The sequence below is a fragment of the Typopeltis vanoorti genome, chromosome 2, assembly GCF_054136105.1.
Source record: "Typopeltis vanoorti isolate ZY-2024b chromosome 2, IOZ_Tvanoo_1.0, whole genome shotgun sequence".
Classification (NCBI taxonomy): Eukaryota; Metazoa; Arthropoda; class Arachnida; order Uropygi; family Thelyphonidae; genus Typopeltis; species Typopeltis vanoorti.
The window spans coordinates 19,209,925-19,228,088 of NC_143550.1; the positions used below are offsets into that span (position 1 = coordinate 19,209,925).

An 18,164-nucleotide genomic window follows, 5' to 3' on the forward strand; every position below is an offset into this window, starting at 1 on the left:
TTATTAAGCAAGAGAGTCATAAAAAAAGGGTGATGTGGGAAGAATACTGTGTGCATAAGGATGATGTGCATTATGAAAATTAAAAGCAGCAGGCTAGAATAGTCACAGCTGTTGTACAGAAAGCAAAGTCTGAGTATGAAAAGAAACTGGCTTAGCATGCTAAAGACAAACCACAAGAATTCTATCGATATGCTACAAGTAAAAGAAAGAATGAATATGAAAGGATAACTTCTAAATCAGATGCCGTGAGGGTTACAGCTGTAGAAGAAGTTGTTCAGCTAATGAGTGTCCATTTTGTTAAAAGCTATCAAATTGGTGAATGCAACATTTAGCTCACTTCTACCTCTTCACTAGATGAAGAAACTCAGGTGTGTGAGGCCGAGGTATTAGAGGCGTTGCGCAAATTGAATAAGAATTCAGCAACAGGGACTGATGGAATATCAGCATGTGTGGCAAAAAAAAAGTGTTCAGCTGAACTGGCCATTCCTTTGACCAGGTTGTTTAATATGAGTCTAAGAACAGGGAAGATTCTGCAGGAATGGAAGGAATGTATGCTAATTCCATTGCACAAGGGTGGAGCAAAGACTGATGTATCCAATTATCGACAAATTGGTATCTCAGGAGTGGTGGTGAAGATTTTGGAAACATTGGTTAGGGCTCACATTCAGAAATGGGTTTAAAATGAATCTCTACTTTGCAATGAGCAACATGGGGTTTACTAAGGGAAGGTCATATTTTATCAACTTGCTCACATTCTATAACAATGTTACCATTGAACTAGACTAGGGAAATGGATACACCATGATACTTTTGGATTTTGCTAAGGCTTTTGACAGAATACAGCATGGTAGACTAAAATTGGAGAAAATGGGTTTAGGTTATAGAATATTAGCACGGATAAGAGGATGGCTGACCGACAGATATCAAAAAGTGGTATACAGTGGGCGATGTGAGTCTGCTCCGCAAGATTTAAGGTAACAAGTGGTGTACCACAAAGATCAGTGCTTGGTCCACTGTTATTCAATCTGTACATTGATAATATTGGGAAGGATTTGACAAGTGACATACAGCTATTTGATGATGATGCAAAGATAGGTAGGGTAATCAGGAATGCTGCTGATATGTAGTACTTGCAGAATGATTTGAATGGGCATGGGAAAATTGATGTCAGTAAATGTAAAGTCATGTACTTCAGAGTGATTAGATATCCAATGTCGTATTATATTGGTCGGATTATGCTAGAAAAAACTGATCAGGCTAGGGATCTTGGAGTGTTAATAGACAGGAAGTTGAAGTTCAGGAGCCATGTAGCAAAGATTGCAAATACAACTCAAAAGATAATTGCAATGATGAAACAAATGTTCAAATGTAAAGATAAGGATGTTATTTTGCTTCTTTACAAGGCCTTGATAAGACCTCAATTGGACTATGGTGTTCACATCTGGTCTCCTGGTTTCCATTGTGATTCTTATATATTGGAGAGAGTGCAAAGAAGAGTGTTATAAATGATATTAGGATTGTGGAATACTGATTATGAAGACAGATTGAGAATTTTTAGACTGCAGACACTAGCAAACAGGAGAAAGAGGGGTGATATGATCGTGACTTACAAATTTCTGAAAGGGTCATACAGGACAGGATTTGAATTCATGGAATTTTTCAATTTATAGAGGTGAGGAAAGGACAAGAGGACATCCTTGGAAGCTGAGAATGAATGCCATTAAGAAGGAGGAGAGGGCTAGATTTTTCTCTCATAGGGTGGTGCGTGATTGGAATGCCATTAGATGTTGTGAGTGCAAGCAATGATAGCTAGGTTTTTCTCTCATAGGGTGGTGCATGATTGGAATGGATTGCCATTAGATGTTGTGAGTGCAAGCAATGTGAATGAATTCAAGCTGGTGCATGTAGTATGTGGCCTCCCTCGATGAGTCCTTGACTCCCTGCAGGTATCTCTTAATAATAAGAATTATTATTTTCTCACTGTCAGGAACCTCTTGATAAGTTAATATGAAGTTTGGTCCTATGTACTACAGAGGTGAAGGATCCCTACAGTTTGTTTGCATTCCCTTGAAGGATGTTGCTCACATCACTGTGTAAGAGGAGCTTGGGGAGAGAACAAACTAATATCAGTTCCCTCTCTCTGCAATGGCTTGAAGACAGTCACACATTCTATGACAAATATGTTAAAAATAATAAAGTCATGGGACAAATGTCTCAAGTTCATAGAGATTACAATGAAAAATAGTTGGATTCCTGGTATTTGTATGTTCTGGCACGTTTGTAATAATACCATCTGTCAAATGATAAAATGTTGGAAAAGAATGTTTCGATTTATTCTTGTATAGTACAGTATACTACAGCATCTGAGTGAGGTTCACTCAGATCACAACTCAGACCTCTGTTACTCCTGTTAATAATAGTAACCCTGTTACTAAAAGACCTGCTACTCAGATCATTACCACCTTCACCCACTAGTTCTCAGTCTCACATCTTTTGACAATAGGTGCCAAATGGGATGACCTCCATGACTTCCCATGGTCCAAATGCTGCTTCAGTTCTTCTGACTAAAACACTTGCTCAGACTGAATAACAAAATCATTCTCATAAGAATGAAGGCCTTCATCCCTTATTCCACTCCAAACTCATTGTCGCCATCTTGGTCCACAAGCTTGGTTCTCAAAAAAAGTGTGCCAATGCAGTAAAAGAGTACATTTTATTTTATTTTTAAACCCTATATTATTATTAATTAACTTAATGAATTCACAACGTACACTAGAATATAAATTAAATAAACTTTAGTATATATTTCCAATATTTCGGCAACATCATGTTGCCATTTTCAAAGGAACTTAAAATAACGACAGCATAAGTGATCTGCTCCTGTTAATAATAGTAATCCTGTTTTCTACGAGAATTACTAAACCGTACGTTGTCAAGATGTTTTACTGTAACCTCAAAAACTGATGTAAAGATAAAACTGACCTCCTAGCATCACTCTCCTTTTTTGTCTCCTAGGAACCAAAGCAAAAGCAAATCACTTCCTGTAGTAGTCTCTTGCCAAAAAAAACATCAGAAGAATTTCTATCAACCTGGATACCAAAAATTTTGTTTCAGATCTTGATCTTATCTGACCAACCATGCTCAAGAGCATGGTTTGTTCTGACACTCTTGAACTGACACCCGACCTTTATCATTTCTGCATTATATTATACTCAGCTGGGATCGACCTTATAACAAAGTAAGTCCATAAGGTCATCAACAGATAACTTCTTCAATAACTGAGAACTGTCAACTAATCACAGACCACCAATATGGATTTTGCTGCTCAAGATCCACAGTGGATCTCTTGCTAACAACAACTCCAGGGCATCTGACAAGATCTGGCATTGATGGCTTCTTAGCAAATTGCCATCTTATTTAAAGTTTTGAAGGAATTGCCATTCCTTCAAAACTTTGTAACTGGATTGCAGTTTATCGTGTGTAATAGTGAAGAGTTTTCTATTTAGATTTTCCTAGTAATGCAAGTGTTCTGCAGAATCTGTTATTTCATCCACCCTCTTTCTCATAAAAATAACCTTCTCTCACTGACCTCAAACCTCATTACCAATTTTGCTGATGAAAACTTTCCACATTCCTCCTACTCACATATTATAAACCTTGGGGTGCTTAATCATCACAAGCTTCAAGACATCTATAAATCAGTATCCTAAGCTCTGATGATGATGGCTGTTGTCACCTTCAGTACTTCCAAAACATAATTTTGTCTTTTTTCTCAGATTTCTCTTTCCAGACTAGCAAGTTACATTTGGACTTTACTAGCACAAAGGCATCACTTCTATATTATCCTTGGCTTCCAAAAAACTTGGCCGCTTTTTTCATTCAAGATGCTAATTTTCATCTGTCCAGCTATTAACTCTGTACAAATTCCAAATCTGCCTAGATAGGGCAGATTTGGAATATCTTGGAATATTGCTAGGGGTGCTTAAGGGTCAAAGCTGTATAACTGAGAGGAGACCTCAACATAGCCTTTAAAGGAATGCAGAGACCTGACCAGGGCTTCTGACCTAATGTCCAATCCTCACCTTCTCGTGGTGCACCCTGTTGGGTATCTACCTGGATACTGAACGAACGAGGATGGACTGGCAATTTGGGATTTAGCCGACCAAATTGTATTCTTATTGGCTTAAACCAAAATAAAAAATGATGGTACAACATGACAAAATTTCATGCTGGATGGGGCATCGCCCGGTTAAACAAGGCCCCCATTGTTTTCGCCAGGGAACCAGTGTGAACAGCGAAAAATCAGCTACTGGAACAAATCAGAAAACACACCCCAACTCAACATCACCAGAGTTAAGATCGGTACTATCAACATAAGAAGCCTGAATGGCAAAGAAATGAAGCTAGCTGAGGAATTAGATAAGTACCAGATAGACATAATAGGATTAACTGAAACAAAAATGGCAAAAACTGGGGAGATCTATCTGAGCAATAAACACAAAATGTTATATTCAGGCAATGACAATCAAGGAAAAGAAGGAGTAGCCATAGTATTCAACACTAAATATGAGGCTAATCTTCTTGAATGGCAGGCAGTCTCAAGTAGAGTGATGTGGGCAAATATGAGAATGGGGAACTGGACAATGAGACTTATTTGTGCCTATGGTCCCACAGAAGGTTCTACTAAGGTAGAAGTGGAGGAATTTTTTGATGCTTTAGAAAAAGCAACTGACACAATGAAAAGAAAAAGTTGGTCCTTGTTGGGGATCTGAATAGCAGAGTAAGAAATGATTGTCAGATATACAAAAATATTTTGGGAAAATTTGGAGAAAAGAACAAAACTAATAATAATGGCAAATACCTGTTGGATTTCTGCTCAGGTCATGGACTGGTTATTACTAACACCATGTTCCAACATAAAAATGTGCACAAATTCACATGGAGAGATGAGGCTAGGAATAAGAAAAGTCTCATTGATTATGTTATTGTTGATAGTGATGTTTTCTCCCTGGTGCAGGACACCAGAGTGTAGAGAGGATTTGAAATTGGAAGTGATCACTATTGAGTTTTCAGCAGGATAAAATTGAATTTCATATCGAAAAGAATAACGTGTTAGAAAGTTTTAAAGCAAATAAAAGTTGAGCAGCTCTCAGATGTGAACTGTAGACTAACATACACAAAGATTATTGAAGAAAAAATGAAAGAGTTTGAGAACAGGAACCAAACCATGGAGATTCAGTGGCAAGCCTTAAAGAAAACACTGATTGATTCAGCCAGAGAGGCATGTGGTGAGGTTGTCTGCAAGGATAGAAAAATCAGGACTCCATGCTGGACACAGGAAGTTAAAGAGGCAGTGAAGGAAAAGAAGAAAGCATATCAAAAGTTCTTGGCAAATAAGTCAGCTTTTGCTCTTAGAAAAAGACAAAGACAATGAAAATAGGTAGAATTGTTGAAAATGTCAACTGGTTTTTGAACAGGGAACCTGTGGAACAGCTACTTGGGCACGATTTTTACTGAAGATGGTAGGTTAAATATGGAGATAGACAGCAGAATCAACAAAGCTGGTATGGCAGGAAGTCAATTGAATAAATTCATATGGAATAAGAGAGAAATTAATCGGAACACTGAATTAGCTGTATACAAGACAGTGTTCAAACCAGTTTTAACTTATGGATCTGAGAGCTTGGTCAGAAGTAAAACACTTGACCAAAGACCGCGGATATGAGAATCCTGAGAAAGATTAGAGGCGTGAACAGATGGCATCAATGGCAATATCATATTAAACATGAGGATATTAGGAAAGAACTTGACATTGTCGGCATCCAGGAGTGCATTAGCAGAGCTAATCTCAGGTGGTATGGTCGCTTAAACAGAATGGGTGAGGAAAGATTAGCAAAACAAGTGTTCTCTTCCAGGTTGGCAGAAAAACGACCCAGAGGAAGACCAAGATATAGGTGGATTGATACGGTACAATGTGCCTTAGATAATAGAAATATAAGATCTGATAATACTAATATTGAGTCTTGACAAGTAATACTGATTTGGAGGAAAATTGTAGATAGGAAGTTAGTAATGATGTAAATTTTTCATGTAGTACTATCATATCCTGTACACCCCTTGAGGGTACATGTCAGGAATTTGATGATGATGAAATATTGCTTGCATCTGGAGTGGTGCACCAAAAATCTCAAACTGTTGATATTGTCCAGAAGAGGACAGGTTGGCAAACTGATGGCTCTCTCTCTCTCTCTCTCACAAACTCTCTCCAGCTAACGTCTCACAGATTGTCAGTTTCATATTGTGCTGCTTCTATAGATATTTCCATGGGTACTGTTCAGTAAAATTGTCATCCATCATGCCTCCGATTTCTGTTAAACCTAAAATAACGTTGAGTAACAGCTGTTCAACATCTTTTTACAGTTGAATTGCCAATTTACTGAACCTGCTACTCCCATTCACCTTTCATTCCATCTATGTAACTTCTCTGCAAAGTATTCTCCACAGGCTATAACTTCCAGTTTATCAAGGAGACTATCAACACATTTTCTCTTGACCCCGCTCATGTATGGTTGTGCAGCCTCCCATGTATGGGAGTGACAGAGAGAAAATAAAACATCCAGTAAATATAAATAGTGAACTAAATTTTTTGCAATGGAGTAAACTAATGTCCATAATAAAAATGAATATGCCACCAGCATGCAGAGTCTACTCTCATTACAACAAACTCAGAGACCACCACAGGAATAGTTTGTTATATTGGAAAGTTTGCTATAATGAATTTTTTTGAACACAGCATTACATCTAATGGGTGCTTTGAGACTTTTCAGTAATTATTATAGTGATGAGAGTCAACTGTATATGGTTTTTATGAAAGCTAACAACCCATTCCATTCATACACCACACTACAAGCAAAAAATTTAGAACTTTTACTCTTTCTTATCACACTCTTACACAACTTCCAAGGACAACTTTCTGTCTCACTCTCCCCGTTGTGTATTTAAAAATTTCCTCTGCAAGAATCTTATAAGATCTCTTTTAGTATTTTATATGGCTATCATATCTCCCATTTTCTGCCTATTAACCAAATTTTTTAATTCACAAATCTTTAATCTATCCTCACAGGGTGTATCTTAGAGACTTATCACCATTTTCATTTCATTACTAATTAATCCCTTATTGCAGAAGGAACAATAACTTCCTTATCTCCAAATGTCAGTTCTAAGCTGCTGTGTCAGGGCAATTTGCTCTCCACCAACAACCACTGACCCAATCAATTTTCTGCAGTTCATTCTGGTGATGTACTAAACAACTTGTATTTTACATCCCAAAGTAAAGAATCTTATACGTTACCATACTGAACTATCAAAAAAGACCTGTCTTTAACAAGGTTGTTCTCCTCCCAGTATCATTTCTTTTCACCCACTCCTGAATTTTGCCTTAACCAGCACTCCAAAGATACTTATCAGTATATAATTTTCTACCTCATTATTGGCTCTCCTTCATGACATGTAACTAACTTCTTGTCCTCTATTCATTCCTTGTGATATTTAAGTGCTGAGACTTAAGTTTTTTTTTTTTTTTTTTACCGATCCCATACATGAGAGGTTGAGGGACCTATAAGTACATCAATGCCGTGTGTGGGGTGCAGGTGAGGACTGAGAAGTTTGTTATTTTTTTTTTTTTTTTTTTTTTTTTTGTAGTGTTACAGGTTATAGTTGTTTTGGAATATTTCTTAAGAAAGACTATTCCAGAGGACAAAAGCAGACAGAATAAGAGGATGATCAGAAGCAGGTTTGGTGCATTTGCAGTGCACAATAAAGGAGTGCTGGGCAGCTGCAGCTCTTGTATTAACAGGTTAACAGAAAGTGGAAGATGATGATTGCAATTCACTGCAGTAATGACCTGGAAGTACCAGAACACTGCTCCTGTGAGATCAAGGTTGAAGTGAGTCTATAAGAGAGGGATCATCTATGAGCCTAATGCATGCCTCTGAATGGCAGCAAGGATTTTAAGGAAAGCTTTAGGTACACCACCCCAACCATGTGAGCAGTATTCTAAACACAGATGGATTTGTATATAGTGAAGAGTTAGTTGGGTGTAAAACAGGCTCTTGAATGAAAGAGAATGCCAAGTTTCTTGGATACTGAGGAAGCTACTGATGCGGTGTGTTTATGCCAGGAAAGGCTGAAGGGAAATGTTAGTAGAAGCAAAGAGATTTGATCTTGTCTGATGATTTGTGTACTACTGAGAATAAGGGTAGGTGACCTGGAATCTCTTTTGCATGAGCAAAGGCAAGAATGTGTTTTGGTGACAATGAACACAACAAAGTTGTCCATGTCCCATTTGAGACAATGGGAAAGAGTACTGAAAATTGACATTTTCAGTACTCTTTCCTCCATATCTAAGCTTTTTCAATAGCCTCCAGAACATCTGCAGAAAGCTTAGAAATGGAGGAAAGAGTACTGTAAAAGGAATCAAAGGAATTGATACTTGAGGTAGAAAAAAAAAGCTGTCAAAAACTTGAAATGTGGAAAGACAACTGGAATGGATTTACCAGAAATGCTCAAATATAGAGGTATAAAAGTTCTGTAGTGGCTACACTGCATAACTTTTATACTACTTTATCGTTTGAATAAAATTTATGCAAACATACTTAAAAATAAAAAAAAGACCGAGAAAAATTGTGGAAATTTTTTTTAGAAGAGAACAAGCTGGGTTCAGGCCAAATACAGGTCATTGGGATCAGATTTTCACTTTATGACAAGTAGTTGAGAAATCATGGGAATAAAAAACAAGGATCTGTAATTAACTTTTGTAGATCTGGAAAAGGCATACGACAAGATGCTCTAAGAAAGGCTTTTCAAAACACTAGTTATATGGAATAAATAGAACATTATATAGAGCAATGCACATTGAAGTTGAAAGTCAGCAGTCAGAATTGAAGGAAATACAGGAAGATGGACTGACTGATGTAAAATTAGGTGTAAGTGGAGATAACGTGCATCCTTATGCACATTATTTTCACTCTTATTCATCATCTATATAGATTTCATTAGAAAAGAAAGTGGAATTAAACCTGATATTAGAATCTGAGATAAAAAACTTAGCTCTTTGCTTTACACAGATGGTGTTGTACTCCTAAACAGATCCAGTGCAAGTCTCCAAGATTCTCTAGCTAAACTTAATAACAGCCATAACAAATTTCAAATGAAACTATGAAATAAAAAAATATCAACCTATGAAAACAGGCAGGAATGTAGAAAACTTCAGTTGCATTCTTAATTGAGAACCTATAGAACAATTAAAATATTTCAGCCATTTAGGCATAGATTTTAGTGAAGATGGCAAATTAAATATGAATATAGACAAAAGAATAAGCAAAGCTGGTATTGGCAGAGATCAGTTGAATAAATTTATACAGAATGAGAAAAAATTAGCACAAAAACACTAAACTAGCAGTCTACAAGACAGTGTTCAAACCAGTTTTAAGTTAAGGATCTGAGAGTTCAGGTAGAAATAAAGTATTTGATCAAAGATTAGAGAACACAGGTATGAGAGTTCTGAGAAAAATTAGGGGTCTGAACAGATGGCATCAATGACAAATCATGTTAAAAATGAAGACATTAGGAAGTAACTTGACATCGTTTGCATTCAAAAAATTATGAGCAAGATTAATCTAAGGTGGTATGGTCATTTAAAGAGAATGGGAGAAGAAAGGTTGGCAAATTAGGTGTTTTATGCTAAGATGGCAGGAAAAATACCCAGAAGAAGACCAAGGTCTAGGTGGATTCAGTCAGAAGTGCATTAGAAGAATAAAATTAGATATGACAATATTAAAGTGCTGCAAGTAATAAATTAATTTGGATGAAAATGGTTGATTAATAATAATGTAAACTGAATCATGTAGTATTGTCACAATAGCCTGAACACCCCCCCCCCCTTGAGGATATAGGAAATTCAGGAAACTGATGTTTTAGACAATGAAACGAATTATTTCTTTTGATGTAGGTCATGTATCTATTAATATACCACTCCAAGAAATTCTTAGAATGCCAGCTTTTGTTTATAAATTCGTACAGGATGATTTCCCAGAAGCTGTTAACTTATTTAAATCATAAATGTAGGCAATTGTACATGAAGAAATCAGGTATTCAAGAAAATGGAAGGAACAGCCATTGGCAGCCCTATCCCATCAGCCTTTGGTGGAGTATTTTATGATAAACTGGAAAGTCAACTCTTCAGTAATATTTTCCCTCAATCTCGTATACAGCTTCACTTTGTAGATGATTTCTTTGTGGTTTAAGTTACACTCTGATGAAGTCATAATTTCTGAATAAAATTAACTCCATGTATTTCCACATCAAGGTTCACTACTAAACATGAATCTAACAACAGGCTTCCTTTTCAGGACACTTTAACAATCTACACCTCTGCAGGCAATATTCAATTTCTTGTTTATCAAAACCTTCCTTCACTGGCAGCTACATCCATCTGTTGTTCACCATCATACACCATAGAAGATAGGTATTATCAAAATTCTTATATGCTGAGCTCATTCTATCTGTTTAGTGATTCCCATTCTAGTGGAAAAATTAAGGAAAATAAACATCATCTTGGATATCCATTATTTTAGGATAAGGTGTGCCTTTAAGCAGGGGCGGCTCATGCATAGGCACTGCGGAACTGCAGCATCCCCAGTTTTCTCGATATGTAAATATATTTATTAATTTATTTATATTTGCATGTAATATTTAATTTCATCATCAACAATCCTATACGCTTCTCTTATTTTGTATAAAAAATAATAAAAATCCATCTTGTAGCACTTAGGAGGGTGAAGGACGCTAGCAGCACTGTGTTTACCACAGTGTCATATTGCTATGTGAGCAAGCATATGTACATGAGATGCGAGCTATTAGCATAATGTGGCACTGTCTGTCGCACAGTTCCACTGTTGTTTATATGCAGTTTGCGCCAGTAGTAGTGTTCATAGTGCTTATCTTGTTTACTATCTCTTTAAATATTTGGACATTACAATTAAAGGATTTAATTGTAATGTCCAAAAATTGTAAATCCATTATTCCTTCAATTACAATTAAAGAAATGTATTTTATTTTTAATTAATTTTGAATTATACTTTCTTCTTTCACTACGCGTTATTTCCGCTTCCTATGCAGGGTCTGCGTGTTACTTAGATGCGACTTCTTGTTAGTACCACTCCCAACCGACCTGTCGCCTAGCCTGCCGCTGGGGGGAATATATATTTTTGATGTAGAAGCGTATGTTCATGGGACCGGTTTGTCGGCTTGAAGGCTATGCCTGAGGAAGATCCTCAAGTTCCTCACCTCTTCAATGAGAATCGAACCTGGGACACTCCTTCCCCAGGCATATGGTTGCGAAGTACAAAGCCACTAAGCTAACCGTGCGGACTAAAGACACTAAGTCTGCACGGCTAGCGGACCAAAGATAGTGCCAAATATATTATTATTACATCCCATATTGTTTCACAGCCGAACAAGAAACTCAAAGAGTTTCATGCCGAACGTATAATAAATTATACAGTTTAGTATAATTCAAAATTATACTAAACTGTATAATTTTTTATCGATAATAAACAATATTTTTTCACATTTGAATTTTTTTTAAATTTTGATATTTTATCCAAACAGGTATACACTGTACTTACAGTGTGTATGTATATTTCAAAAGTTGCAGCACCCCCATGATTTCAAGCCACGAGCCGCCACTGCCTTTAAAGTATACTTTGTATGTCGAATGCATAGGTTCTTTTGGTTAGTTTTTCTGGTTGAAGGATGAATAATCTGAGTTTCTGGGAGAAAAAAAAAAACCCTACCACCTCTGTAAGAGACCAGCTAACTTCAAATGAGAAGTTTTGAATAAAGGGTCTTCACATTCTGGATCTTTCAAAAGATAGTGCGTTACTGAAACCAACTCAGCTATGGAGGCTCATTAATTATTGTGATTGCTAATGAATACATCCATGCCCCCATCCAGAAACTCATTGAATAATATCATCCTTCAACCAGACCAAATGAATGTTAAGAGTTGCCATACCCTACCTTAAAGGAATGTCAGAACTAACAGCACAGATCCTTTAAGTTTAATCTATGCACCAGCTTCAAATTATTTTGAAAACTGTCTGCATTTCTCCCATCCACCAAGGATAAATTACCACCCCTCTTTCATTGCCAGGTGTTTATCAAGTACCATGTTCTTGTCAACTATGTTATTTTGGACAGATGGGCCATTCCTCTAGATTAAAAATGAGGACTACATCAAATTACTATGCCATCACAGTAGACACACAGACCGCTGTGTGTGTCTGGAATCAAACCAAGATTTTATACTCAAATTGATTGAAATCTGATCATCTGTTCCTTGAAACTTGTAAAATTCTATGGCACTGTCCAAACATTAACCATTCTGACTGCATGCCTGTCTCAAACCTTAAGGAAGTAGTCACAATTAAGTGTTGATAGTTTTTTTTTTTAATGATTTATATAATCCTGTATTGGAATTACAAAATATTAACCATTGTTTCCTTTGAACTCTAATGTTCACAACAATGAGCAAGACATGGTTAAGTAAACACATGCTCTGTGTGACTCGTGTCAGTTTGAATGCTGTCAACAATTTTTTCTCTTTCTGATGATGTCCTTGTAACAAGGAAGGAACATATAGGAGTTAATAAATTCTATAATTTTTTTAAATGTTCATAATAATGTCCACTGTTCTTTTAAACTTCTGGTTATTAAGGATTAGATAATCTGGAAATTCTGCTTAAGAAACTAAACACTGAACTTTTTCAAGCCATTTCAGACCTTCAATAAGTCTCATACATAGTGGTGAAATTCATCTATATTTAAAGCATTCACTAACATCAAATTCATGGCCTACTGAGAGCTGATATGCTTTCCACTCAGCAAATGAAGCTAGCACTTAGCAGTATGTAGGTCTAGAAATTATACTGAAAGAATCTGGTATACTATTTGCCATTAATTATTTCACAAAAAAAAAAATAATAATAAAATAAAAATAAAGATAACAGCAGTAGTAATAGTGATATATTAAAAGTTTAGTTCACATTCAGGAAGGTCAAATTCAAGAAGCAATAAATTTCTGCTCACCCATGACAAACTTGATGTGCAATGATTTTTTGAGGATAGAAGTGCTACTAGAGTTTAATAGCTTGGCTGTAATTTTAATTTTCTATGCAAAAGAACTGAAACAGATAACATAAAAAAAAAAAAGGAAACTACTAAAGAAGTGCAGGAGAATGAATTAAAAGAGTGAGAGAGTTGACCATTATGCATCATAATCAAATCTTACCACTGAAATCAATGATCACAGAATTGGCACATCTGCATATGCATGCATGTGTGCATACACACACACACTTTGTAGTAATCTCACACATTAAAGGTCAGATACCCATCACATTTAGTACTGTTGGTAGCAAGTGTTAAATAATGGAACACTGCTATTTAAAGTCACTTTCAGGACTCAAAAAAAAAAGTGATCACATAGTAGGCAATGAAAATCATCTGCCATCTAAACACTCAAACACCCATGCTAAGTGGAATCCAAATCAACAGTCTGTTTGCAAATCAAAGAGATAGATAGATAGATAGATAGATAGATAGATAGATAGATAGATAGATAGATAGATAGATAGATAGATAGATAGATAGAGAGAGAGAGAGAGACACACAAACCATCCATTAGGTCAAGATCAGTGTTTATGTATTTCTACTAACAAAAAAGCAAATTATAACACATGTACAAAGCAAAAAAGTAAAGATATGAAGTTTGTTAATTTAAATATATGTTGAAGTTACTCAGAAAAATTTACTGACCTCACTACCTCACCAACATTAGAGGATATCAAATAACGAATGAACTGTTTCATGTTGTTATAAATGGCACGGCCTTCCTCTACAGCAGCTACAATAGTGGAGAAGTTATCATCAGCTAATACCATCTCAGAAGCAGATTTAGCTACAGCAGTACCAGAACCCATTGCAATACCAATTTCAGCTTTCTTTAGTGCTGGAGCATCATTTACGCCATCACCAGTCTATGAAGAGATGGATAATCTTAGTAACATTTTAAATTTACATTACATCATCATCATTATTATTATTATTATTATTATTATTATTATTAAGAGAGACCTCCAGGGAGTCAGAGACTCATCGAGGGAGGCCACATACTACACACACCGGCTATCATACTTATTCTTGAATTCATTCACGCTGCTTGCACTCACAACATTCAATGGCAATCCATTCCAATCATGCACCACCCTCTGAGAGAAAAACCCTGCCCTCACCCCCATCTTAGTGGCCTTCATTCTCAGCTTCCAGGATGCCCTCTCATCCTTTCCCCACCCTCCATAAACTGAAATCCTGTATGACCCTTTCAGAAGTTTGTTAGTCTTAATCATATCACCCCACCCCCCCTCTTTCTCCTGTTTGCCAGTGTCTGCAGTCTACAAATTCTCACTCTGTCTTCATAATCAGTATTCCACAATCCTGATATCATTTTTATCACTCTCCTTTGTACTCTCTCAATATATTAAAATCACAACAGAAACCAGGAGCGCACAATAGTCCAAGTGAGTTCTCATCGAGGACTTGATGAGAGCAAACTAACACATGTGAACGTTCCTTTCAGCATGCAATTATCTTTTGAGTTGTATTTGGATTCTTTGCTACATTGCCCTGAACTTCAACTTCCTATCTATTAACACTCCAAGATCCCTAGCCTCATCAGTTTCTTCTAGCCTAATCCCACCAATAGAATACGACATTGGATATTTAATCATGCCGAAGTAATGACTTTACATTTACTGATATCAGCAGCATTCCTGATTACCCTACCTATCTTTGCATCATCAGCAAATAGCTGCATGTCGCTTGTCAACTTCCTCCCAATATCATTAATGTACAGATTAAATAACAGTGGACCAAGCACTGATCCTTGTGGTACACCACTTGTTACCTTAAATCTTGCAGAGCAGACTCACATCGCCCCCTGTATACCACTTTTTGATATCTGTCGGTCAGCCATCCTCTTATCCATGCTAATATTCTATAACCCAAACCCATTTTCTCCAATTTATGCAACAGTTTACCATGCTATATTCTGTCAAAAGTCTTAGCAAAATCCAAAAGTATCATGGTGTATCCATTTCCCTAGTCTAGTTCAATGGTAACATTGTTATAGAATGTGAGCAAGTTGCTAAAATATGACCTTCCTGTAGTAAACCCATGTTGTTCATTGCAAAGTAGAGATTCACTGTCAATCCATTTCTGAATGTGAGCCCTAATTTATTCAGATCAAAATATCAAATTAAAAAGTTGATATAAATTTTAGGTGCCTATGCACAAATAAGTAACTATTTAAGAATTATTAAATATTCAGAGAAGTGTGAATGGACACAAATGGTATTTTACAAGATTTAAGTTTCTTTAAAAATTAAAATTTGCTCAAGACACTGTTATTAATTATCTATTTATTAAAAATCTGTTATTAATGTTATATGAAGATGATAAAAACAGTATTAATAATCAAGTTAATGAAAACAAAAACTTTAAAACTTTAAAAAATAGTAAAACATTTTTTTAAATTCACTAAGAAGATTAGTTTGAATTTCTATAATTTTCAGTGGATCATTATTTTGCTTTATCAAAAACTAGACAACTGTGTCAAGGCCTCCACATAACTTGTAAGGAATGAAGAAAACTTTCAACCCAATGTCTAATCTTACAGTTTGCAAGTATCCATATTTATCAAGATACTGACAGCGTGTTTGCACAATTCATTGCAGGAAATATTCATTATCATACAATTCATCATGGAGAATATTCTTTGCAGGGAAAATTCATCATGAGAAAAGTGAAATAATATTGTAATGATACACATATATGAAAATTAATGCAAAACAAGACATTTTAGAAAATAGTTTCTTTCTGTATTTCATAATTAAATTATATTTTTTTATAATATTTTTATTTTGTATAAAGCGAAATTAATATTTTGTATTTTTATGATCAGTGAATTCCCTATTTTTTTTTAAGCTTTTTTTTTCTTACTTAGATACTACAGACTCCGTAGACAGGATTTTTAATATTTTACAAAAGTGTGGTAGGGAGGGTAGGAAGTAAGTGCACCAAATTTAAGAATGTTTCTTTTTGTAACCTTTCACCTTTTTCTATGCACTTGACACACAAATCAAAATTTGGAATAGCAGGTTAATCATTTATTTTTCAACAGAATAAAAAATGAGTTTCACATAAAAAACAAAAATGCATATAAAGTTTTGAAAATAATCAGTTGATCAGCTTTCAGAGGAGAACAATAGCTTAAAAGTTCTATATTTGGTTTTTAGAGCACAGTTTCTGGATTATTTGGTTTATAACTTTTCATGAATGTGTGTGTGTGTGAGAGAGAGAGAGAGAGAGAGAGAAAAAAATCAGTCAAAAGACCAAGGTAGCAGCATACAACAGTATTCAAAACAAATTTTACCTTATTGGTAATTTTACCTTACTCGGGTTTAAAATAAAACAGATGTTTAAATACTGGAAAGCATGGATATGAGAGTTTTGAAGGAAATTAAAGGAGTGAATAGATAGCATCAGTGATAGAACTATTTTAAAAATAAAGGCATTAAAAATAAACAATAATAAAAAAACGGAAGTTGACATCATTAGTATTCAAGAATGTGTAAGCAGAGATAACCTAAAATAGTATTGGTGAGGAAAGATTAGCAAAACTTGGTGTGTGTGATGCAAATAGCCCATGGCATTCCTCTGCACTCACCGATTTGCCTTTCCTACTTGTCAGGGAATCATAGCAATTGCTAGCACTGCACATATGCCAAATAGAGGCAAAGTGCGGGGGGGCTAGACTTTCATATATCTATTAGCAGTTAGTATGCTTTTAGATATCGTTGGGTGAATATCGTGGTTTTGCTGCATTATTTTTGTTAAACACATATTTTTATTGATTTAATAATTCATGTGATTCTTTAGTTAGGCATCTTAATAACAGCAGCTTGCTGAAATTTGATGTAAAGAAGGCACATTCATAGAAAATATCAAAATAAAATGTATACATTTTTAAGCCATATTATAAAATGAGTAAAAAGAATCAAGGAACTTTATTAAATTTTTTAAATGTGAAGAATCCAAACTATTCGAGTCAGGAAGAAGCAAGAAATGACTACAAAAGCAAAATTATTTCTGAATCTCCACCAGCAAAAAAGAAAATCTAGTTTTATAAGACATCTTATAAAACTAGATTTTATAAGATGTCTTATAAAATCTAGTTTTATAAGACATTATAATGATGATTATCTTAAATATGGTTTTATTCTTTTACCTGAATCTACCGAAAAAGATCTGCATCCAATGTGTGTAATTTGTCGTGAAGTTAAATCTAATCATGCTATGAAAACCATCCAAGCTTTTGCAGCATTTTTGGATAAAACATCCTGAATTAGAAGAAAAGCCTTTGGAATATTTTGAACATAAGCAAGAGTTTCAATTACAGAAGAAATCATTTAAACATTTTATTTTATAGAAAATATGGAGAGAAGAGTCTAGGAATAAGAAAAGTCTCATTGACTATGTTATTGTTGATAGTGATGTTTTCTCCCTGGTGCAGGACACCAGAGTGTACAGAGGATTTGAAATTGGAAGTGATCACTATTTAGTCTTGAGCAGGATAAAATTGAATTTCATATTGAAAAGAATAACATGTAAGAAAGTTTTAAAGCGAATAAAAGTTGAGCAGCTCTCAGATGTTAACTGTAGACTAAAATACAGAAATATTATTGAAAAGAAAATGAAAGAGTTTGAGAACAGGAATCAAACCTTGGAGATTCACTGGCAAACTCTGAAGGAAACATTGATTGATTCTGCCAGAGAGGCATGTGGTGAGGTTGTGTGCAAAGATAAAAAAATCAGAACTCCCTGGTGGACACAGGAAGTTAAAGAGGCAGTGAAGGAAAGAAGAAAGCATATCAAAAGTTCCTGGCAAATAAGTCAGCTTTTACTCTTACAGAATACAGAGACAAATGTAAGAAAGCTAAACAGTGTGTAAAACTAGCTAAACAAAAGTCATGGGAGGACTTTGG

The 18,164-nt window shown here is 35.4% G+C and overlaps 1 protein-coding gene across 1 annotated transcript in view; it reads right to left on the minus strand.

Moving 5' to 3' along the window:
• The window catches only part of LOC150108860 (calcium-transporting ATPase sarcoplasmic/endoplasmic reticulum type-like), a 263,322-nt gene that overhangs the window by 31,489 nt on the left and 213,669 nt on the right, over nucleotides 1-18,164 (minus strand). Inside the window, exon 20 of the mRNA XM_090410430.1 lies at nucleotides 13,879-14,099. Coding sequence (XP_090266556.1) covers nucleotides 13,879-14,099 — 221 coding nt within the window. The remainder of the gene's footprint in view (nucleotides 1-13,878; nucleotides 14,100-18,164) is intronic.